Below are 25,541 nucleotides of genomic sequence, written 5' to 3' on the forward strand. Positions count from 1 at the left end.
AGTCAAATTGTGGTTTGGATTTGTCCTGGTGATTGTGAGAATGAACAAGAAATGATGCAAGTGGGTAGTTGTGGCTTATGTATTCTGAGGCCTGTCGTGGATGCAGTTTTGCTGTTACAAGCCAGTTGTGGAGTGAAGGGAAAAAAATCCAGCTCACATGTGACTTTGAAGGGTAGCTGTGTTGCTGACTTTTGGAGGAAGAAATGAAGGGCTTAATTTCTCTCTTCTGTCACACTAACATATTTGAGGGCAACTTTTGGAGGCTGCACCAGCTCAAGCATCTCCAGTTGAACTGCAGTCTTCATTTTAAATTTCTTCCCAGATTGTGGCTGTCAAGTATCTCGCAATAACCTATAAAATCCTTCAGAGGTTGTTGAAACTAATTCCCAGCAGACCTTCCTTGCTGGCATCATTGGTAGTAAGGGATGCCAATACTTCAGATCAGGGACTTGTGGAGAGTTACACACCTTCTCTTCCTTCTCCTTAGTATGATGCAAACATCTGACAGCTGCAATCATGTTTATATAGGCAACCCTCACTTCACCGAATGCCTCATTTAATGTAGCATCCCATGATCATTATTTGTGTGCTTTGCAACTGACTTCTGATAAATAGATTTAATAAAGAAGGCGGAATAAAATGGTAAGCCATGATGTTTTGCTTAATGACCAAAGGGGAAGTGAGGTCATAAGCCCATCACAGTCATGTGAAGTTTTGCTTCAAGAGCTTGGCACTTAGTGACAGAGTTGATGCTCCCAATTATGGTTGTTAAGGAAGGACTAACTAGCCATTTTAACTCCTCATTTCTCTATAAGTACTCTGTATTTCCAAGTCCATGGGGTAAAGACTTGATCAAAACAGGAAAGAGATCTGGTAGTGGCAGTATAATTATGAGTTTGTCCTTTTATATGTGCATTGTAATATCATGACTGCCAACCCTATTTAGGTTGAATAAACATTACTACAAAAGAAATGCTGAAGAAGCACGAGAGGTGGCTTAAAATGCCTGGGAAACTTTGCTTTGACATGTTATTAAACTATATAACATTTTGGTGAAAGATAACATTTCTGCAAATTGCAAAAACATCCTCCCTTCTCCTTTTAGGTGGTTCCCAGAAGTGCAAAATATCTATTACCAAGGCAATAAACGAAAGCAGGTGCCTACCAATGCCAGCAGTGCCCAATTAGAGGCTTTCTTCAACTGTGCCGCAGCCTTAATGACCCAACAACTGCAAAGCCTAGCTTTAAATTCAATGGAGGACTTCACGGATTTAATTGTGCAACCTAAGGTGAGCGTTTTCTGACAAGCTTACTGACCTTTCCACATTGTTCCAGGTGACCCTTGTAAAAAATAATGCTTTTTTTAAAAGCAAGCTTTTGTTTAGAAAAAAATATGTATATCTTCTATACATATTCTTCTGAGATTGGACTTGGGTTGATTTTTCAGAAAAATACTTAATGGTGTAGCCCAAGTAGGATTCATGTTCTCAATCAATCAGTCAATCATTCAATCAATCTCTGATACTTTAAGAGCCTGATATGCTTATACTAATGCATTATGCAGACATTTCCTTTCTGTGTCACTTTTTGGACTATGTGGCTAGTCAGCATTGTGTGACCATAGCCAAAACAACTGTCCCCCTCACTCACATTCTTAAATTTTGTTTTGTTCTGAGTTGTTTCATTTGTAAGTATTCTCCTGTACAAGCCATGTAATGGATTTAATTCTCTCTGAGCAGAAATCTATCTATGCCTTTGAACATCCTGGATTTATAATGCGACTGATTCTTGAGGATGAAAATATTATATTTGAACCTGAGTTTAATGACTATGAAGCCATATTTATGAATATTTTTGCAATCATGGTAAAAGCTGTTAATATGTTTCCAAGAGTGGAGACCAAGCTTTATTCAAAGTGGGTAAGGAATATTCTAATGATATTATTTATGGGGATGGGGGTGATTGAAAAATATGTATGTTCTGAGGAGCTGTCAGTTCCCCAAAGTCCTTCTTGTGAATTCTGTGTACAGGGAATCCTTTATTTATGACCACAGTTGAGACTGGAATTTCTGTTCTAAGTTATTGGGGTTGTAAGTAAAATTGGACCTGATTTTATGACAATTTTAGGGCGATTGTTAAGTGAGTAACTTGGTGGTTATGTGAATCCAACTTTCCCAATGTGCTTTTTTTTGCTGGAAGTAGTTAAAGAAGGTCACAAATTATGATCATGCGACCACAGGACACTGCAACCATTGTAAATGCGAACCAGTTGCCAATTGTCTAATTTGTGATCATGCGACTGTGGTGGGGTGATATGATAATTGTAAGTGCGAGTACAAGTCATAAGTCACTTTTTCCAAGACTCTCAGAATTTGGTAGTTAAAAGAATGGTGATAAGTTAGGGACTACTTATATGTAGATATATCAGTGTTTAGTTGGCCAGCTGGGACTTCTGAGAGTTCATCTTAAAGTTGCCAATGTCAAGAAACACTGGCATATACTGGATCCCCTCATGTTGTACATTTATTTACGTATATTTCACATGTATCTTTTTTATTTCTTCCAAGCAGCTAAGAAAAATAATTAAAAACAAATTAAACATCCACGTTACTTTTAAAATTAAGACTCAATAATAAACCAAGCATAAATTTGAACTATGAATATTTGCACAATAACATTAGCATACTTCACTTAAGGGTTGAATTAAAATATTTCCTGTGGTTTTATAGCAAGGTAGATAGGATGATAAACCATGCAGGAGTGGCCTTTCCCCCCTTGTTCCAATATTGCTAATGACAGGGAAATAACATGTACCAAAAATAAATTTCGACTGATACCAAAAAAAAAAAAAGGTTGCCAACACTGGGGGACATTGCTGTGAATAGAATAGATATAAGGTACTGTGAAGGAAGCATCAATCCTTCTCAGATAGATTTGTAAATGACTGGCTCTTTTCATTAATGCCATACTTAGTTGCCAGTCAAGAACTTGGCTGGCTGAATTCTCTGCAAGCGTATTGGAGTTTCTATCTGAATCCTGTAGTCCAGGTTTCCCCAACCTTTTGCCCTGTAAAAGTGATGAATAAGATTCTCATGATTCTTCATCAGCTGGGATAGGTAGGCAGGGATGACTAGAGTTGTAATCCAACACATCTAAAGAAGACCAAGTTGGGGAAAGTTGCTCAGCTGCATGATGTTCAGTGTGGGATTGCATGGCTAATCTAACATCATTAAGTATTTACTGATTAATTTTATTAGTAGTAATAAAGTAAATAAAATTCTATTATTTTGAAAGCCTGAAAGTAAAGCCAAATCGATGAATTTGAAGCCTATCATCCTTGATGAAATTCTGGATGCACATAAGCAGAAAATTAGGAATGAGATTGCCAAGGAGAGTGAGGCACCAACTGAACATCTCAAATTGTACGATAAATACCATGATTTGATAACCAAACAAGCAGAGCGGGATATTGATCAGTTCCTCTCAGAGGAGCACACATTTGAAGAAACAACAGCCGAAGTCGCCAGGTATCAAAGCATTCGTGATGACATTCAGTACCACTCCAGAAAGGTAGTGTATTCACTGAACGGCAAGTACCTTTTTATTTCGTGTCATTTGATACTATATGTAGTACAACAGGTATAATAATTTCATGATCTATTGTACCCATCGCCTTTAAAGCCTTATCACTGACAATCCGCTGGAACTATTTTTAGACATAATGCTTACTTAAGATTTTTTTTCATTGTGACTGGTTAAAAAAACCACATTGATCTCATGATCCAACTATTTACAAAGTCTGCACTACTATTACTATTAATCTTCTCATTACTCCTTATCGCCCCTCCCCTCCCACCTGTGACTGTATGACTGTAACTTTGTCGCTTGTATCCTTATGATTTATATTGACTGTTTCCTAGTATGATTTGATTGCTTATTGTACCCTATGACTATTATTAAGTGTTGTGCCTTATGATTCTTGACTCTTGACGAATGTATCTTTTCTTTTATGTACACTGAGAGCATTTGCACCAAGACAAATTCCTTGGGTGTCCAATCACACTTGGCCAATAAAGAATTCTATTCTATTCTATTCTATTCTATTCTATTCTATTCTATTCTATTCTATTCTATTCTATTCTATTCTATTCTATTTGATCTTATAATAGGGTCATGTATTATTAAGCGAAAAATGAAGAAACCACATTATGTTTTTGCCCTGTGTATGAGCCTAGCCAATGTATTCATCCCTGTATGTTTGATAAAGTATGCTCTCTAACCAGTGTCCTTTGTGCCAGATCTTATGTGTAGTCACTAATCACTGGCATTTAAATCAATAGTATGGAATACATGTCCTCATCAGTGAGAAGTGAAGTTTGCTTGGGGTATTATAAATGTTCTGTCTAAGATGTGCTTATCGGCTTCTATGCCAGGGGATGAATATTGGATATTGTGTTGTAACTATTGGTTGGCAGGCTAATTATTCATTTTTTTCCAGCTTTGTGGATATGTTAACTCCACAATGACAAAGCCCTGTGTAGAACTATAGATGGGAAAAGAATCAGTTTGGTAGAACTGTTTTTTTCATTAGACAAGGAAACAAACCCTTCTAAGAGAAGGGTATTCCATGACTAAAGACCCAAGTTATAAAATAAATAAAATAAATGAAGAGCCTTACTAGAGAGCTGAAAGCTCATATAACAGTCAGTCAGAATTTCTTCCAACATTATATTCATGAGATGGAACAGATTTCCCCACTTTATTTAATATAAAAATTATAATTGTACGGAGGGCCATGAGGCACACATGTCTTTTTTAGAATTTTTTTAGAATTTTAAAAATTTCCACCTTATTAATTAATAATTCAAGGCAACAAACTTACCTTATACTCCTTCCTCTTCCTATCTTCCCCATAACAACAAGTGAAATTGGTGGATTGAGAGAGGCCCAAAGCCACCCAGGCTGCTTTCATGCCTAAGGCGAGAGAAAGATGACAAATGGGGAGCACGTTCTTCCCTTCCAACCACAACAGGACAGCACCTTGAAAGAACAAGTCTTCCAGCCTTCAGCAAGGACAACTTGTGCTTCCCAAGGGCTCCCCCATAGTTCAAAAATCCACTGTATCGTGTATCGTGGTTTCCTCAGTGTGGTTCCCCATCCTGCTGACAGCATAAAAAAAGAGCAAAGAGCAGAGACCCAAGGAGATATCATAATGTGAAGCAAGGGAAGTACAGTGTTCTCTCAAGAATTTGTAGAGAAACTTTTCATCCCCCATTTGTTTCTCCCCAATTAATGGAAGAAAACTGGCCAGAACAAATCTGGCATTGGGTTAGATGTTCCTGACAGGCTTTCAAGGCAACAATTAGTCTAAATATAGTGTAGTTTGCTCTGCCATCCATCCCTTTCAAAATTTGGCTACCATCACTGCACCCTTTGAAGTGAATTCTATAGTATAACCATGTAGGTGGTGAAGAGATGCTTCCCTTCATATTCCCTTCCTGTCAGCTTTATGTCATATGGTCTGGAGCCATGCCTTTGCTCTTGGGGGTGGGGGTGGGGGCTCTTTTTTAAGCTATCTCTGAACTCTCAGTCTGAAAGGAATAATTTTAGTTTGGTTTTCAGTGTTAAATTTTAAAATCTTAATGTGTACTTTGGATAGCTTAGGAATGTCCAAAGTCTGGGAATGAAAAGAGTTTGAGATGTTCCCTGCATTGTACTTTCCCCATCCTAATTGTACCAATGAAGTAAATGAACAGTGATTGGTAGTTAATTTTTTAAAAAAGCTTTGAAAGCAAATTGTGTGCAACTTTCTTGTAGCTTATAACTGCTGAAATATTTATCATGGTCAAAATAAAACAAATATAAAGGTTTCCTGCAGAGTGTTCCATGCAGTCTGAGATCAGGGCCTGGGCAATCTCCTTAGCAGTAATGCCCATTGGAAGAAAAAGGGTGGACTAGCAAATTAGAACCATTTCTACTTCACACTTTATAATCCATGATCTGAGTTTTAATCTTTTTATTCAAAGTATTGGGCTATTATCAAAGTCCTCCATCTCTTTCAGTTCATTATAACAGATTCAACTGAAAAACTCCTCATAGCTCTTATCTCTTTTGTGATTAGAGTCTCTCACAACTGCTGTGAATAGGAAGTCAGCCATCTGTTTTTAATAACACACTGCTGCCGATGACCTGGCACCAGGAACAAAACAGAACAGAAACTTGATATCTCTTGGGATTCTTGTGATATTTAAAGACTATATTTTTGATTTTTGCTGGCAATTCTTTTCTCATCAATGCTTGTGTTTTAGTGTATTCGCCTAGGAATGTTTGAGTTACATTGTGATGAGCTGATCAGATCACTGGCAAAACGAGCTGATTCAATTTGTTCCAAAATAATTGGCAAAATGTTCAAAGATCATCAAGATCTTAATACAAGGTAAATGTCTTATTTGGAAGGATGCAAATAATTGTAGCTCTGGCCCAGCTGTGGTTGCAGACAGCAAATTGTTCTCAAGAATTGATCCCTGCAGATGGGAATATATATTCCAGTTTCTTGAATGATTTCCTATCTGTTGTGAAAGAGTTGTATTGTGGGTGCAGAACGGTGTCCAGATATTCATGTACATGGGAAACGATTACAAGCTTGCAACATTGCTTCTAAATATGTTCTATTTCTACCACTAGAATGATGGTGTCTATATCTTATTATGTATTATATTATTATGTATTTCATTCAAATAGCACAGTTATAATTGCTAGAACCTGTTGTGTGGGCATGGAGGGAATGAACTCTCTTCAAGTCTTTGTGTAATTTCTGATCTGTTTACATTTGCTCAGGTTAGCAATAGGCTAACATCTTATTTTAAGTGTCCTTATTTTTCTTTTCATTGAGGCAGCTCCATTCTCTTTCTTTGCGGTTTTCCATAAGGCTATCGACTGCATTTTTACATCAATAATAGATGCTAGGAAGTGGGCAGCATAGACTGGTTCTTTCTGTCTCTTTATTTGATTACTTAAAAATTCAGGATGATGTACAGTATTTTACGCTCCCTCCTCTCATTTTTTATCTTCACAAGCACAACCCTGTTGTTCAGATTGGTCTGAACAAGAGTCACTGCCCCAAATCTCTCAATGAGTTTCTGTGGCAAAGGGAGAATTTGTACCTGACTTTTCCCAACACCTGACTTGTAGTCCCAAAACATTAACCAATACTACACTGGTATCTGCTTACCAATAGTAACAGGCTTTCAATCTCAAGGTGCTATAATACTGCAGGTATTTAGGTTAGTGTTGAGGTAATTCCCCATTAGGAGAATGAGTACACACAGGGAGACGTAGTGAGAGTGATGTTGAATAACACACGGCCAGCACACAGATACACTGAATAGTAAAATGTAGGTTTTACTTCCAGTAAACCGTTAAGCAAAGTCCAACAAGCAGTCCAAGTCATACACGGTTAAAGCAGTCAGTATTCAGTCCAGGGATAATCTGAATAATAAAGTCCAGTATCATAAACAGTTCAGTAAATAGACTCACAGCAATCCAAGAAGAATGATGATCAGCAACAGTCAATAGGGAAAAATGCAAGAACCAAAAACATCGACCATCAGAACATCTAGCAACTAACAACTAACAACAGAACAGAACTAACAACCCAGGTTTCTGGCTCCATCTTATGGCTGTTTGAGGAACCACACCCAATTACAATTTTAGCATTCCCTTAAAGAGACAGTATTAAATGTCTATCATGGTTTATATATTTGAGGAACCACACCCAATTACAATTTTAGCATTCCCTTAAAGAGACAGTATTAAATGTCAACTGTTAGATGACTATCAATTCCTAACAGTTTGTATTCTATATGTTTGTTGCATATGCATGTGAGATGTGAGTGCATGACATGTTTGCTTTTCCCATTTCAGGCTGTGTGATGAGTTTGAGAGGATAGCAGAAAGAGCCCTTTCTACCCCATCAAATACACACGAGTTAATGGAATTTAAGGTACGTATTCCTAGATGTACTCTTTTGAGAATAGAAAGCAATGTTTCTCTAAATTCTAAGCAAAATCTTATGTAGTATGCAGAAGCATCTTTGGAAACAAAACAACTCATTAAGAGCAAGTCGCCTTTCTTGATCTTCACTGAAATAAGCCTGGATGTTTTGCTGCTATGTTAAAATCTAATTTTACACAACAAAGCAAGGATCTTTCAAGTTATTTCAAGTGCAGTGGAAAATGTTTAAAGCAAGGAGAAGCAGCCAAAAGCCCCAGGATGTATGAAGTCATGGAGATCTGTATGGCCATTGTAGCTAAAAATGATTTCGTGGTATCCTACTAAATACAATGTGGAGAATGACACAAAAGGGTATCAGAAACTAAATTAGATATAACAAACCACGAAGCAATACAGCTCCCAAACCAGTCACCTAGGGAAAAATGATCTTACATAAGAATGGGATATGGTACCATCTATTTGATATTACCATCCCATTCATTTGGTCCTCCTATGTAAAAAAAAAAAAGTTAAACACAGCCTTTTGCCATCAAATGTTATAGACTTCTGGCTTCTGAAAAGTGGTCTGCGTATTAATATTCAGTGAAACAAAACTATTTCATTGAACAAGATACACCATGGAGATAATCCAATATTTTATAAATTGGTAATGGAGGTTTTTGAAGTATGTAATGATAGCTGTTTTGAAGATTAGGGTGAGATACTAGGCAATTTTGTAGCTAGCAAGCTCCTTGGGGACTATAAATGGTTTTACAAATGTATTAAACAATTAATACATTTAACAAGTAGGTTTATTTTTGTATTAAACAATTAATACAATTATTTATGTATTAAACAATTAATACAATTAACAAGTAAGTTTACTTTTGTGCTAAAATATAAAAAATGTACATTAAAAGAGATAAGGTGAAGTCTTAGTCCATAAAGCTCACTTTCTGGTGACTTTGTAGAAATCTCCAAATAATTTTCTGCCATCAGGAGGGAAGGGGTTTGGCAAGGTGTTATTTTTTAATTTCCCAATCTATCTTGGGGCTACCCATTCAAATGTTATCCAGTTTCAGGCCTGCTTAAATGTTTAGCTTAGTAAAGATTGAAGTGCTGCCACTCACATGGAATAAATGGAATAGGAAGGAGCCAGTTTATTGGATATTAAAATGGTACTGTATCAGTTGAGAACTATAGGCTTGTGACATAGTCCATTCAGTGAGAACTCTGGTAGGCTCATGAATGCTATCTCTAAATAAAATATCAATCTGATCAGTGGTGGGATTCAATTTTTTTTACTACTGGTTCTGTGGGCGTGGCTTGGTGGGCATGGCAGTGGAAGGATACTGTAAAATCTCCAGACAGAGGTGGTATTTGTCAGGTCTCTGAACCACTCAAAATTTCCGCCACCGGTTCTCCAGAACTGGTCAGACCTTGCTGAATACCACCTCTGAATCTGATACAAAGGAGATTGAACTTGTGTGATTTAATTTTAATAAATTTTAGTATGCAAACCCTGCTCTGTGTTCAGAAATGACTCCAGTTGTTTAATGTTTTTTCCCAAACAGGCATATATAGAGAAAGTGGAACAAGTTGACATGCTGGAAATGGAACAAAAATTAGTTGATGTCAAAAATTCCCTGGCCTTCCTGATAGAATGTGCAAACTTTTCACCAGTTGATATCCGACTAAACAATAGTGTCTTTCAGTGGTATGGACGGATGGGGGAGATTTTCGAAGAACATAGAAAGATCATTAAAGAGAAAACTGAACAATTTCAAGAAGGACTTAAAGTTAGTGTTCTTTTTTTACTTTTAATAGTTTGCTGAGATAATCAAATTTGCATACAGCAGCTCTCACTCTAAAAATAGTGGCTAGCTATTAACGGCTCTGGACAAGTGATAATGGAGAGTTTACTATGTTGAATAGATAGATATATGACATAAGCATATCAAAATATCTGAAATAAAATGAATTTGCTTTGATCTAGCAAAACAGATTTATATATTTAGGCAAGCTCTGTAATGTTGCTGTACATGAAAATGTATATCCAGATGTTATTCCTTATCTGCACTGAAGTGCTTATTTAGTATTCACATCTGACATGCAAATAGCGACGTTAGGAAAAGCATTTGCCTGTAATTATAGCCTGAGGCTTAGCAATGCATGGTTTTTTAGTATTACCTATTAGAATTTAATCCTAATCCTTTAAAAACTGTGTTATCAATTGGTGCCATGGAGAAGATTTAAACCGATTATTTTTCAGTCAAATGGATGATTACAATAGTGAAAATGGTAAATAGTGGCAAAGTTGCAACATTATGCTCCATTGTACTACCAAACAGTTTGCCTCAGTTTATCTGTGTTTATATTGATGTATTTGGATATTTGGATATTTTTAGATGCGCTGTGAAAGATTTGTGGAGGAACTGGAGAGTTATGCTAAGCAAGTTGAAGAATTTTATTCTTATGGTGACATTCAAGAGGTCAATAGATATTTGAAAAAAGCCCAAGCCCTGAATACCAAGTTAGATGCAGCTGCTGATAAGGTAAGGCCTTCTGTTTTCATTACAATTGTTTTGTCTTAATTTAGTGAGGGAACACATTGTTACCATAGTGAACAACACAGATTCATTAAATGGATTTCAGAAGATGGATATTTGAATATCTTAGAGAATATTTAACCAGTGATTTGATTGAGTGTATACTTTGTATATGCTTTGTTTACATTTGAAATTATTATTAACTACGCAGACATAAAAAAGTAGCTTTATACTGAGCATCTTGGTCCAGCTATCTTAATTCTGTCTATGCTGTCAAATGCTCTCTGGGGTTTTTCCCAAACTTTTTTTTTATAGTGATGTTGGTTTTTGAACCTCTGCTGTTCTGTATCCCAAGCCTGTGACTTTCCAGTGAATAATTGGCTTATCATGATTTTATTTCTGTGTGTGTTGAGATGAAACCTGTCTACCCCAATTAAAACATTTTATGTAATTATTCTTTAACCTTATTAAAGTTAAATGAATGTTTAAGGGTTTTGCAGTATATTGGAAGTACCTTAAAATTAACCACAATAGTTCCACAAAAATTTGTAGTTATCTTTAATGGAAAAAGGTCTACCCTGGTTATGGAAGTTCAGCATGATTCTAGAGTTGATGGTTCTGTTGCCAAGCATTCTCATTATCTTAATCCACAGTAGTGTCCTGTGCACCTTAAGATATATAACCTCTTGATTACAACTGTCTATCTAGCACTGTGATCTGTGAAAGTTACAGTTTGGCATACAGCAGAATGAACTCAGAAGAGTGTGGTGAAGCAATCATTTATCATTTGTTCAACATTACTATTGAATTGCTTCCCCCGATGCTTTTAATCCTTTGCATTTTTGCTGTGTGATACACTTAACAGAGGGATACAATCAAGATCAAGGGAGGTACTAATACCACTCTGTAACGTCTTAGTAAGATCACACCTATAATACTGCATCCAGTTTTGGTCACCACACTATAAAAAGATTTTGAGATTCTAGAAAAAGTGCAGAGAAGAGCAACCAAGGTGATTAGGGGGCTGGAGGCTAAAACATACAATGAACAGTTGCAGGAACTGGGCATGGCTAGTTTAGAGAAGAGAAGGACCAGGGGAGACATGATAGCAATGCTCCAATATTTGAGGGGCTGCCATAGAGGGGAGGGGGTCAAGCTATTTTCCAAAGCACCCGAAGGCCAGACAAGGAATAATAGATGGAAACTGATCAAGGAGAGATTCAACCTAGAAATTAGGAGAAAATTTCTGACAATGAGAACAATCAACCAATGGAATAACTTGCCTTCAGAAGTTGTGGGAGCTTCATCACTGGAAGCTTTCAAGAAGAGACTGGACTGCCATTTGTCAGAAATGGTGTTGGGTCTCCTGCTTGGATGGGGAGTTGGACTAGAAGACCTACAAGATCCCTTCCAGCTATGTTCATCTGTTAAATACACTTATTAATAAGGCCTTTAGTATATGTTTCTTCTTCCTGTAACATTCTTCAGTCTTATCACCAAAAAATTGACTGTTACACTGATGTCACTTTAGTACTTCTGCCTTTAAGGACTACAAAGATAATCAGAAAAATTGGATCTAAAATCATAAGGCATCTTTTGTCTGGTTAAAATTTGTAGTAAAGCAATGGTGTGTTTATTTCTTAATAAAAATCCTTGTGATTTCTGTAGGTGGATCAGTTTAATGCAGAAGAGGAGGCCTACGGATGGCTGACATCTCAGTATCCTCAGCGTAAAAAAATTCAAGAAACTCTGAAACCATACCTTCAGCTTTATGAAATGACAGTAGAGTTTAATACCAAATATAGGAACTGGATGGATGGAATATTCACTAAAGTGAATCCAGATCAAGTTGAGCAAGATACGGGAAACACTTGGCGTGCACTGTATAAGTTAGAAAGAACCTTCCACGACTCTCCAAATGCTTTATTTCTAACAACAAGGATCAAGACAAAGGTGGAAGAATTTAAGGAACACATTCCATTGATTCAAGTAATCTGCAACCCTGGTTTGCAAGATCGTCATTGGGAGGCCATGTCAAATATAGTCGGATACTCTCTGAAACCTTCTGAAGATTCAACGGTCTCTTCGTATATTGATATGCATCTCGAGCAATATTTAGAAAAATTTGAAACCATTAGTGAAACAGCCAGCAAAGAACATTCCCTTGAGAAGGCCATGGTGAAAATGATTTCAGAATGGGATGGCATGGAATTTATTCTCCTTCCTTACAGAGAAACAGGGACTTATATTTTATCAGCTGTAGATGACATTCAAATGTTGCTGGATGACCACATAGTCAAAACTCAGACCATGAGAGGATCTCCTTTTATCAAACCTTATGAGAAAAAAATGAGGTATTGTAAAATAATTCCGAAGAGATTTGATATTATACACTATCTGAACTTGATTTATTTGTGAAATTGCTTTGCTCTGGGAATCAAACTATATATGAGAGGCCGATGTATTGGGAAATGTCAGTTATTGATCAAACATTCAGCAGAGGAAGCAGAAAAGTTGGGTCATTTAATGTGTTGAGTGGGAATCTTGTAAGCAAGAGCAGAAATGTTTGGTCATTCCTATTTCTGTGGAGAGTAAAGGGAATGGCACTGAGGGACAGGAGGAAGAACTGCTATCAACGCAACAGTCAAATAAAAGAAAATTGAGTCTGGGACAGAAATGTAATGGTCTCAGACAAGCTCCTCCCTATTTTATATAAACATAAAAGAGGGAAGGGAAGAGGTTCATTCAAACTTGCCAGATTCTGTTATTGTAACTTTACAATAAAAACAGCATTAGTCTACACCAGAGGTCTTCAAACTTGGCAACTTTATGCTGTACTGGCTGGAGAATTCTGGGAGTTGAAGTCCACAAGTCTTAAAGTTGCCAAGTTTGGGGACCCCTGGTCTACACTACTTTGGTTTTCTAATCTAGTCTATCTTGAAGAGCTGACGCTTTCTCCCTAAAATTCATTTCACTGCAGTTTGTTTCTTCATGGGGTTATGAAGAGCAGAAGAAAATTGTAGGTTGTACACATGGAGTAGGGAAAATAATACATTCTGCAAATATATTTTATTTCGCCAGGAGAGACTTTTTGATTTCATACGACTTTGGTTATCTCCACAGGTGAAAAACATGTCAAGATTATGATCTTCCAAAAAGTTATAAACAAGAGGATGGGAGAGGTTGTGTGTGTGTGTTTTTTTAAATCTTGTCACATTCTACTTTTTGCCTGTGACTTGACTTGGCCTAAAGCGGGAGACTATTGTGCTCCTCCTCTTTTTGCTGGGCTATTTATCTCTCCAGGAATGCAATTATTACAGCTTTTGCTAGCTCTTAGAACTCTTTTAGGGATCTGAGTGTACATTGATCAGCTCATACACAGTGTTCTTTTAAATAATTCAATTGTTCTTTGGCAGTATTCAGGGTGCATTGTGATAGAGGTTTGTGCTAATTGGTTGTATCTTTTATTTATGTCTATCATGTATTTTGAAAATAGAACCTGGGACTTCTTGGTTCAGAAGATGAATTTGATACATGCCCAAGTTTGGGCCTTTGCAGTAGTAATATGAGTGAAAGCATAATCTTATTGAGTCCACAGATTATTGAATAGTGGTCCTCTTGATTATAAGTCAGAGTCTTTTAATGAAGGATGGGAAACAACAAGGCACCTGCACTAAGACTTCTGCAGACGTTTTTGCAGAAGTTTCTCACTTTTGCTCAGGTAAAATGACAGTTGAGCAGAACTGAACCAGGTGATACCACTAAAGGAAAATATTTGTAGCTCAGGGTTGAAATGAGGGGTCCTTGGTGGTCTCTGGTTGGTTGTTTTGTTTGAAAATGTTTCACTACCCAAACTAGGTAACATTGGGTGGGATTCTACCAGTTCGCACCTATTCGCTAGAACTGGTTGTTAACATTCTAAGCAGTTTGGAGAACCGGTTGTTAGAAGAAATTACTGGCCTAATCCTGTAAGGAAGGCAGGAAGGATACATTCTGGTGTTGCTTACAGAAACTGCCTCTCCATTAACCCTTATTACATTCTTGGCAGGACTAGACTTCCTGTCTCAGGAACGTCTCTGGAATTTTTTCCCCCTCCTTTGCTGGTACTTTGCTTGTGTGGAGTGACCATTCAAAATTACAATGGCACTGAAAAAAGTGACTTATGACCATTTTTCACACTTACAACTGTTGCAGCATCCCCACAGTCATGAGAGGCCAGGCGGGGAGATGCGTGCCTCGATATGAGTGATATTGAGTTGGCCACACCCAGCCAATAACATGACCACCAAGCCATGTCCACCCAATCACATGGCCACCAAGCCACGCCCACCATATAAGCCACACCCACAGAACTGGTTGTTAAAAAATTTGAATCCCACCCCTGGGTAACATCATCAGTACTAGGAGGCAATTTTTCCCCATTTGTGTGCTTTCTGAAGGATTTAATACCTTTATGTGCTACCAATAAAGGAGAACACTTGTAGTTCAGACTGAAATAAGGGGGTCCTTGGTACTCTCTAAGCTTGATTGTTTTTTGCAGATGTTTCATTGCCAACTAGGTAATCTCATCAATGCTAGAATCAGATGAGATGAGTGAGATGACAACTTGTGATGTCAGTAGAGATTCCTTTAGCCTACAGGTGTCAAACCTGATTGCATCACATGGCATCACGTATCATGACGTTTTTTGCCTTTGCAGAGCCAGGGTGGGCATGGCCTGCATGTGATGCATCTGGCCCATGGGCCGCCAGTTTGATAGGCCAGAAGAAAGTAGGCATGATCCTCTGTAGTATGAACTATGCCATCTATGGTTTTCACACATGCCCAAACTTCCTCTTTTGGATGGCCAGGTACAGTATGTATATGGATGGCTGGATTAAAGCGGTGACTATTGCATCTCCATAGAACATTGGCCTTGAAAGAGCTATTGCTATGACCTGTCTTAAAAAAGCAATCTATCATTATAGATCTACTGAATAACCCCCACCTAATGTCCAAACTTCCTTTTTAACAGAAGATTGTTGAGAAGAAGAAATTTTTATAGGGGTCTTAGGAAATAGGGAGTCAGTTTGGCACAGTGGTTAAGCAGTTGGCCTAAAGAACAGGAGACTGAGAGTTGTCCCAAAGGTGCTTTTTCAAGAGGCAATTGGACTTTCTGTTTTTTCTTTGAAAATGTTTCACTTCTCATCCAAGAAGCTTTTTCAGCTCTTGCTGGATGGTGAGGAATGGAAGGATTTATACTCCTTGCAGACAGCTGGTCATTTTCATTCTTTTAGCAAGTTGTTAAGGCCATCTGGAGATTATCTGTGTCATCAGGGTCACCTGAGTTGTGTGGAGCCTTCTTGGAACTGTTGAAAGGGCTGTGTTGTAGACTGGAAATAGATGATGCTGTGTCCCTCCCCCTCTGTTGAGAAAGGGCTATTCAATTTTGACATAGATGCCCTCTTTGACTGCTCTTTCAAACCAGCAATCCTCTCTGTCCAAAATGTGGTTTCTTCAAAAGAGTGGCCTTTGTTTTTATGAAGTGGCTGTTTCATTTCCCTAATGTAGAAATCTACACATGGCTCACTGCATTGTACATTGCTCAGTTTGCTAAAACAATTCTGCCGTTCCAGTAGCATATTGATAGTAAGTCTGCTTAGGGTATGGCCAAAAGGCAAGTCTTTTTGGTAATAATGCAAATATATGAAACATGCTATTATGGAAATATGCTGGATCCCCTTGTTTATGACTTTCTAAAAGTCTAAAATTCTCCTTTTAAAATGGACCTTTGCTAATCTTGATGCCTAGTGGAGAACGAGAGCAGGCATCTTACTATGTTATTATGCAATTTGTTTGGTTGAGATTCTCTGTGCTCTGTAATAGACTGGGGAGGTAAAAATTATAAATTTATACTTATATGCATAGAATTGGCTGTATGAAAGGATCGTCTTTTCTGAGAATGAGGGAACCCCTTCAAATGAGATCAGACTAGGAAACCAAAATTACCAGTATGTAGGCCTGCACAACTTTTATTATAAAGCTATAGTAACAGAATCTTGCAAGACAGATGTGCCTCCCTCCTCCCTTCCTTTATTATTGATTTCTCAGGTTATATTTCTGCTTCGGACCCAAGTTTCTTTTATCTGACTTGCTTTGGCCACAGATCTTCCTCCTCTCCTTCAAGGCCATTCCCTTTATATCAAGAAAGAATAGGATTGATTTTTCTTCTCTGGGAACCATATGACCATATCTACTTAGGAGCACCGAGGCTTATTTTCTGTCTAAACTTCCAGAAATGTCCTGCAATCTAATGCTCAGTTCATTTTGTCCTGTTCTATAGAGACTGGGAGTCAAAACTTTTGTTGGTTCAGGAAATCTTGGATGAGTGGCTGAAAGTTCAGGCTACCTGGCTATATTTGGAGCCAATTTTTAGTTCTCCAGACATTATGGCTCAGATGCCTGAAGAAGGTAGGCGATTCACCACTGTGGACAAAACATGGAAGGATATCATGAAACATGCCATTCAGGTAGAAACAATTCTCTTTGGAACAACTAATTATAACATTGAATTGTTCATATCTTTATGTATTCTGTTCATCATGAAATTAAACTAGGGGAGTACACATGAAAAAAGGGGAGATGAATGTCCTTTCTTCCCCCCAAAGAAAGGGGCGAAATAAAAGGGGGCATAGCTTTGCATAAAAGGTGCATGTATCTGTTTGGACATTTTTACTACAATTTAACTATATTTCATCCTAGAGATAACACAGTAGAATACTGAACATAGAGTAACAGGCTTTGAAGGGAAATAATAAGTAAATAAAATAAAGAAGTAAATAAGCAGCCTTTGTGCAGTGTAGTATCTAGATATTTCCTTGTTTATTTAATTAGACTGATCTGTCACTTCACTCACAATTCACTGCACTTGTCAGGGTTCCAGTTGACACACCCAATGGAACTGAAACTCCAAGGCAGGCATATTCCTCAGAGTATAGATTTATTAGGCATGTCATATTGGCACATATGGGGAAACCTGACTCTGAAGAACCCGAGGTTTTCTCCACCCAAATCAACCCCCACAGTTCTTCCCTCTCCCAGGTTACACGTCCATCACATGGTCCAACCAGGTCGCAGCCACCATCCTGGCTGGCTTTGGTCCACACCTCTCCAGCATCTGCTACACATCCCCAGCTATCTCTATCTCCCCCACTTAGATTCCTACAGCTCCAACCTGCCTTGCTGTGGCAGCCCTGAAGATGCTCCCAAAATTTTCAGCTCAAAATGGCTTCAGGGCTGACAGCACTGTTACCCCTGCTATCCTTTATTAAACTTCATTATCCTTAAACCTTAACCATTATCTGATGAAAGACTATCCATGTTTTGTCACCATTTGCTTTCCCTTCCAAACACAACTGCTGAAAATGGTGGCATGATTTCCTTCAATCTGAGAATAAGAAACAGACAAAAAGACTATAATAAATTATTTTAAATTTTCAAATGAAGTACAACCAAAGAATTGTCATCCTGACATCTTTGAATAGAGAATTGTTTCTTTTTTAAATAGCACATATGACAGTCTTGGACTAAGTCACCAAATTAAATTAGATAGATATGTAAGGATTAGGTTGTTAGTCACCATACTGTGCTGCTTTCTTTGAAGTAATCCCAAATGACTTATTTTCAAATGTGTGCTCCTGGTTGGCTGCGAACTATAGAAGTCTAGTGCTTTTGTTGAGTATTCATGTAGTTGTCTGTACCAGTTAGTACTTCTGACATTTTCAGGTGAACAAAAATTACTTTTGTATTTCCCCCAGAAGATGGCAGTATATGTTTAGAAATTATTGTTTGATTTTATAGGTAGTATATCCCTTCTCAGAATAAATTTAATCTCAGGCCGTGTTTTTTAACTTGCAGTTATGGTTTACAGTGACAGCTAGAAATTGTAAACACATTTTTTGGATTGCCCTGTATTTTGTCCTAGATTTGAATACTCCCCCCCCCACCAAGTATGGTTCAAATCAATGAGGATGAAATTGTTCTTTGATTTCATTGCTACTTTTGATAAACAAATGGTCTACAGGAGTGATCTTTTTCTGCATGGGAAGAAAAATCGAAGATATTGTATTAAGAAAAAAAGCCCTAAGGATGAGAGCGTAGGGTAATTTATAGCTTCTTTATGGAACAGCTAATCATGGCACACTAGAGCAATTATTTTTCTATCTTCGGCCCAGTTTAACTATTTTGAAAAAAAACAACATAATTCATGTCTCATTTAATCTTCAAATTTCATCAAAGCTATAGATGATAAACATTGGCATAGTACTCCAAGTGGCTAAATAGGAAGAAATGAAATATCAAAATGCCAAGTTTCCATATAAAATTTTGACGGGGTATAACAGCAATTTGAACTAAACACAACCTAGATGTATGAAGTTGCCACCTGAGGGTGCTAAAATGGCTTTCTTTGAAAAACATTTTTTTCCTCACTAGAGGTTATAGACTGGAGGAAATATTTGCTCAGTTCATATTTTGACATATAAACTGATTTGTATTTCCCAAATGCAAATGTAAACCCAAACATTCATAAAGGCCAAAATGTTCCTTGTTCCCACTTTATAATGCAAATTTGTATGTGTAGAAAGGAAAACTGCTTTCAAAAACGTGTGCAGTACATTAGGCAAAATACACAGGAGATATACATTAGACAAGGCATGCAAAAATTCCTTAGTGGGAAAAAGAAGTATATCAAAATGTGAAGGCATTTTATGTAGACTTTTAAAAGAATGTTTTAAGTGGAAATAAACATTTTTAAAAATGATTTTGCCTGGAAAGAAACTCAAACAAACCGCAACTGAATGATGGAACAAGGCCAACCTTTTTCACTCTAGCTGGAAGTGGAAGGAAAAGCAATCTGGTAAAGAAGAGTCCTGACTGTACAAAACTGAAGATCCAAAGAAAATTAAGTGCTAGGAAAATATGGGGGAATCTGCTCACAGAGACTGTATCTATGAGAGACAGGGGAAAAAATTACAGGGAAGTAGATGAAGAACAAGGACTCCATTGTAGCAACCTGCAGATGGATGAATACATGTCAAGTGAGCAGTTTTAATTAAGGAAATAAGAAGCCAAAAAGAACTTGCAGTTGCCTGGTAAGGTGGAGGAAGTGCATAGGCTCATTTGGCTGCCAAATGATGCTGAATATAGAATCTCCAGACTGTGATGACCCGCAGTCTCTCAAAATAACCCAAAACATATATTAAAGTCCGGTTATGCCTTCAACTTAACTTCGCTGTTTTATTAGGTACAGTTTAAAGTCACAAAAGTAAATAATGAGGCAAAAAGAAAACCAAAACAAACCACATTGACGAGAGTTCCGAAGCAAGCCAAAATAATTAGTCATACACTCCAGGAAGATAACAGGGAGAGTCCATGGGAAGAACTCCAACAAAGATAAACCTCTTTCACAGGAAACATTAAACTTTGACCCCAGCAATTCTGACTACGCAGTTACAAACTTATATACATAGCTCCCAGGTGCAAGCCACGAGGAGGACATGGTAATATCCTTCTGAGTAGACCTCGTTTTTCCCTGATCCTCTCCTCTCTGTGTGCCCTAGGATGGATAGGGGATGGGCTTGGATCCTCTTCTGATTGCTCAGCGACCTCTGCCCTTCCCCAGCCTCCTCCACCACCTCTGGAGCCACACTCCCACTCCCTGTTGGCTGTTCCTCCTCTTCCTCAGAGTCAGTTTCCACCAGGGGCATGACACAGACACTGTTTAGTGAATCTTCACATTTTGGTTTTGATTCTTCAGTATTCATTGTTGAGCACCTTTATATCCCATCTTATCTGCTTGTGGTTTAATCAGAGGAAGGAAGGAAGGAAAGAAGGAAGGAAGGAAGGAAGGAAGGAAGGGAAGGAAGGAAGGAAGGGTGTGCAATATATTTACAAAAAACATAGAAATTGAAAAATAGAATTGGCCAAATAAGTCTTAGAGCCTGCCTAGCTGTTTAACAAAAGGGCACACCACAAGAAAGGATCTTAGAAAACTTTCAGACTGTCTTGAAAGTATCCTGGAAAATGGGAGAAAATTGAGCCAATTCATTTTAGTTTTAATGTTTTAGAGAAAATACTTAAGGCATTGCTCAGTTTTTAAATTGAGACAATGATGTTAAGATATATAGTGTGATATGAATGGTATATGATATGATATGTGTCTTTCTCAGGACAAACATGTTCTTACAGTAGTGATGATAGAGAAGATGCTGGAACGACTGAAGAAATGCAATGAGCTATTAGAATTAATTCTTAAGGGACTAAATGAGTATCTAGAAAAGAAACGTCTGTTCTTCCCTAGATTCTTCTTCTTATCCAATGATGAACTCCTTGAGATTCTCTCAGAGACTAAAGATCCTACAAGGTATTGTACTGTTTGATGCACATTTAGGATAGCTGTAACTCCTGTTGTACATAGATTACATAATCACCACACAGTTTGGGAGTGAATGATTAAAAATTAATATTATCCAACAGTTACAGAAATACTGTCATATTTTGTGCAATCTATGCAAATTTTACATAAATTATATAAATAAAGTATATGTATGTTAGGTAAATTCAGATATAAAGGACATTCGGCTTTATCAGATACCCTTGTCCCAAACTGATGTTTATAGATGTGGTTATAATTCAGGTACTAAAACTTTGTTTGAACTGCAGGGTCCTTATGCTCTCTGAGGTTGTTTTCTTGCATATATTTCATTACCAAACTAAGTAACATCATTAGTGCTAGAAGGCAGTTCTCATTTTATATATTAATGGCCTGTCCTGTCAGTGTTGGTGGGAGAGGTCTTGGTGGTTCCTTGATTAAGGCTGTTGTTTAGTGTTAGCCTGTTTGGCTAAGTTGATGGTTCCTTGATGGAGTACTCTTTACATCTTGATTATTAGTCTAGTGTTAATCTTAGTGTTAATTTCTGCTCATTTGGGTGAGAGCAGGACTACCAAGATCACTCTCACCAGCACAGACAGGACAAGCCATTACTACATAAATTGAGTATAAGCCCCACTGCTTACTACAGTAATACTGATAGTTTGATAATAAAATGTCTATGAGAAAACAACCGTTCTCAGAAAGCACCAAGGATCCACAATAATACATTCAGTTTGGCCTTAAAGCTCTCTAAAATGCAAGAAGAACAATATTTTCAGACCTAGGTATTCCATTGTTTTCTGGCCATGCTCTCTAAAATATTTTTAAAAGTAAAAGCAAGCTCCTGGTCAGCAAACAGATTGTCTACTCTTATTTTATGGCTTAGTCATCAAGATACATTGCTGCAGTTCATTTGAAGTGGCAAACCATACTTGGTGTATTCAACTTCCTTTTTGGAAATCTAGTAAGATGGCTTCTTAGGAGATCTTTATTCTATGTTAACCTTTTTTCTAAGTTAACCTGCTTTGGAAAAGATTTTAAACAAAAATACAGTTTTTAATACACTGTGGGTGTTTTTTGTCAGTTTGTTCAGGAATGAAATATCCAAATAAAAAACATCCTGCCTGTGGTTGGAATTTACTGCTCTGACTCACACAGATAGCATTGTTAATCTAAACATTCTGGGCATAAAGTGTGTTTTGTTGAAAGAAGTTAGAACTTGCATGGCTCCAAGTTTATTTCTTAATCCTCTCTTTGATTTCTTCAGAGTAAAGCCTCACTTGAAAAAGTGTTTTGAAGGAATTGCTAGTGTTGAGTTTACTGAAGTCCTGGATATTACACATATGAAAAGCAGTGAAGGGGAAGTTGTGGAACTTATCAACACAATATCAACAGCTAAAGCGAGAGGCCAAGTGGAGAAGTGGCTAGTTGAGTTGGAATCAGCTATGATAAATTCCATCCACAAGGTAACAGTTTGTTTGAGGTAATTCTCTAGACCACAAGTGTCAAACTCGCTGCGTCACATTGCCATCATGTGACTCTTTGCACCATTTTTCCCATTCATGGAGCTGGGGTGAGCATGGTTTGTGCATGATGCATCCGGCTTGTGGAGTGCCAGTTTGACACCCCTGCTTTAGACTATTATAGGAAAGTAAGCAGACTACCTCTCAAAATCCTTTTCCTTTAGAACCAAATGGGGCATGATATAAATTGTATAAAAACAATTAGCACAGAAAGATTTTTAAAATTATCTTCCTTTCTAAATTGCTATTCCATTAGGATTGGCTGCATGGATCAGGAATCTGGTGCACCTAAAGTCTTTGCTTCTTGCTGTTGCTATGATGAATAGCTCTTTGCTATGATTAATCTTTCATAGGCAATAATGGAAATTCCCCTCCTAGGGCTGAAACAGCTTCAATGGAGGTGAAATTCAGTCATGATCATAGCAGAGAAGAAAGAGTTAGGAGCTCTTTCCTCCATCTGCTGCCGTTCTCCCACTCTTCCACTGCAGTATCTGTTTAGATCTCTAAAACTCTACAGTAGGAGTGTCACACTCGATTTCATTGAGGGCCGCATCAGGGTTGTGTTTGACCTCGGGGATGGGGGGCACTCTGGCTAGGGTGGGCATGGCCAGCTCAACATCATTTGTGTCAGGGGTGCCTGTGGTGGTCCGAGTGCCCTGCCAGTGAAAACAGCTCTGTTTTCAGCTGCGACAGCCTCCTGTAACCCTCTGCCAATGAAAACAGAGCTCGGGAGCAGGCTCCATTTTCACTGGCAGAGGCACCACAGGCTGGTCCTTCACTGTTTCAAGGACAGCCCCATGGGTCAGATCTAAGCACCTCAAAGACCGGATCCGGCCCCCGGGCCTTGAGTTTGACAGCCCTGCTCTACAGTAAATCACTTGTGCGCAACAAATATTTGGCCTGGTTTGGTCTTGTAGAGGACATAATTTGACTGAGTATTAAAGATGTAGGTCAAGTAAAATGATCTGCAATAGTTTGCATGCTAATTGTAAGCTCAACTACTGGTCAGGCTTCTACTCTGCGGAATGTTTTGTATTCTAATTGTAAGAGTTCTTGTAAATGTATAAATGCTCCTGTTATATATAAGAGGGGTAAAATTTAACAATAGTTGGCCATTTCAACCCATTGGAAAAGCCGTAGTGCAAAATATTGCATTCTATTAATATCTAGGCATATACAATAGATCAATACCAGTACAGGTTGTTCTCGACTTACAACCACAATTGAGCCCAAAATTTATGCTGCTGTGAGATATTTGTTAAGTGAATTTTGCCCCATTTTATGATCTTTTTTGGCACAGTTGTTAAGTGAATCATTGCAGTTGTTAAGTTGATAACATGGTTGTAAATGAACCTGGCTTCCCCATTGACTTTATTAGTTAGAAGATCATAAAAGCTGCTCACATGACTCCAGGACACTGCAACTGTCATAAATATGAATCAGTTGCCCAACATCCAAATTTTATCCTGTACTGTGGGGATGCTATAATGGTCGTAAATGTGAAAAATTGTCATAAATCACTTTTTTCAGTGCCATTGTAGCTTTGAACGGTCACTATATGAACTGTTATAAATCAAGGACTACCTGTAGTCTTAGAATAAATACATGATGGATACTTTAGCTCAAAATTTCAAACTAAAACTTTCCTTTCAATTAAGAGGGTCCTTAATTGTCTGTCTGAAGCAGGGGTATCAAACTCAAGGCCCGCAGCTCAGATCTGGCCTGTGGGGTACTTAGATCTGCCCTGGAAGCAGTGAAGGACTAGCCCACAGTACCTCTGCCAGCAAAAACTGAGCTCTGTTTTCGCTGGCAGAGGGTTGCTGGAGGCTGTCCCAGCCGAAAATGGAGCTCGGGAGTTTGTTTTTGCTGGCAGAGTGCTTGGGCCACCGCAGCCACCCCCAACACGAATGATCTCAAGCTGGCCACGCCTACCCTGGCCACACCCATCCTGGCCCCGAGATCAAACACAACCCTATATCTATATATATGGTTTCTCTTATTCTTCTTGCAATGTTAAAAAAAATTGCTTTGGAAGCATTTCTTTTTTTAATCTTCAAGATTACAGGCACTTTTTGTAACCAATAAATATAAATCATTGGGCACTTTAATTGCTAGATATTTGTCCCCTTGTTAATGGAATAAATAAGATTAACTTGAAGCTGCAAGAAATAGAATGTATGGATGGGATTGAATGATTTGGTCGGCTTAAGGTATCATTGTTTTGAGTACTTATAGTTCATGTACATTTTCATCCATGCTTTTATTCACCCAGAATAAAAATGGTTTAGTAACAAAAGTAATGTCTCACATTTGCCTTAGACAACTCGTGTCCTGTTGGCTCATAGTTTCAGAGATATTTCCTCACCAGAGTCCTCAATGCCTTCAACAGTGATTCTTGTAATTCTTGACCCTTTTGTTTTATTCTTTCTGCAGCTGCCTCTGCCCCTCTCTTCCTTCTACGCTCCCTTTTAGCATTTCATCATTTCCCATCTCTGTATTTTTTTCCTCTTTGCAGGAATTCTGAGGAAAGCAACTAGAAATCAGTTCCTATCAATGTGATTTGATTCATTAAGGCTCACGCTCTCTTTCTGCCTCCACTGAAAAACTGTTCTTGGGGGGAGGGGAGGCAAAAATCAAAGCAATGTCTCAGCAATTCCTGTGGATCATACCGAGGAAGCTGAAGAAAGCTGCTGGGAAGGCTCCTTTAAAGAAAATACAATTATCCCTGAGGGCATTGTTAGTACCTGCAGAGATCATGCTTCAGTAGGAATATAAGATTCAGACAGACCAGTTCATCAGTGTCCAAACTGAGGGGGTCTGAAGAGGAGCATCAGAGTAACAAAGAACAAAATCCTCAGCCCCACAAATGCAGCAGCAGCCTATTTCCCATCTGCCACCATTTTAATCTCCCAATAGAATTGAATATGATAATTGCTGCTGTTCGTCTTTTGAAATGCAGGGTTTATTGATACTGCTGATGATAATAATTGCCACTATTATTCTATGATGCTTCTCAGGGAGCATTTGTTCATGATTTTGGATGGTTTCCAAAAATCTATTTCTTTT

The 25,541-nt window shown here is 38.0% G+C and overlaps 1 protein-coding gene across 1 annotated transcript in view; it reads left to right on the plus strand.

The window, feature by feature from the left end:
• Positions 1-25,541, plus strand: part of DNAH7 (dynein axonemal heavy chain 7) — a 158,490-nt gene that overhangs the window by 32,281 nt on the left and 100,668 nt on the right. Inside the window, exons 10-20 of the mRNA XM_087949540.1 lie at positions 1,106-1,289; positions 1,740-1,919; positions 3,295-3,570; positions 6,309-6,436; positions 7,924-8,002; positions 9,567-9,791; positions 10,401-10,547; positions 12,210-12,895; positions 16,864-17,050; positions 20,750-20,943; positions 22,220-22,418. Of these exons, the coding sequence (XP_087805666.1) occupies positions 1,106-1,289; positions 1,740-1,919; positions 3,295-3,570; positions 6,309-6,436; positions 7,924-8,002; positions 9,567-9,791; positions 10,401-10,547; positions 12,210-12,895; positions 16,864-17,050; positions 20,750-20,943; positions 22,220-22,418 (2,485 nt within the window). The remainder of the gene's footprint in view (positions 1-1,105; positions 1,290-1,739; positions 1,920-3,294; positions 3,571-6,308; positions 6,437-7,923; positions 8,003-9,566; positions 9,792-10,400; positions 10,548-12,209; positions 12,896-16,863; positions 17,051-20,749; positions 20,944-22,219; positions 22,419-25,541) is intronic.

The sequence above is a fragment of the Notechis scutatus genome, chromosome 1 (assembly GCF_049901735.1).
Source record: "Notechis scutatus isolate UNSWTSFEM ecotype Mainland chromosome 1, rNotScu1.2, whole genome shotgun sequence".
NCBI lineage: Eukaryota > Metazoa > Chordata > Lepidosauria > Squamata > Elapidae > Notechis > Notechis scutatus.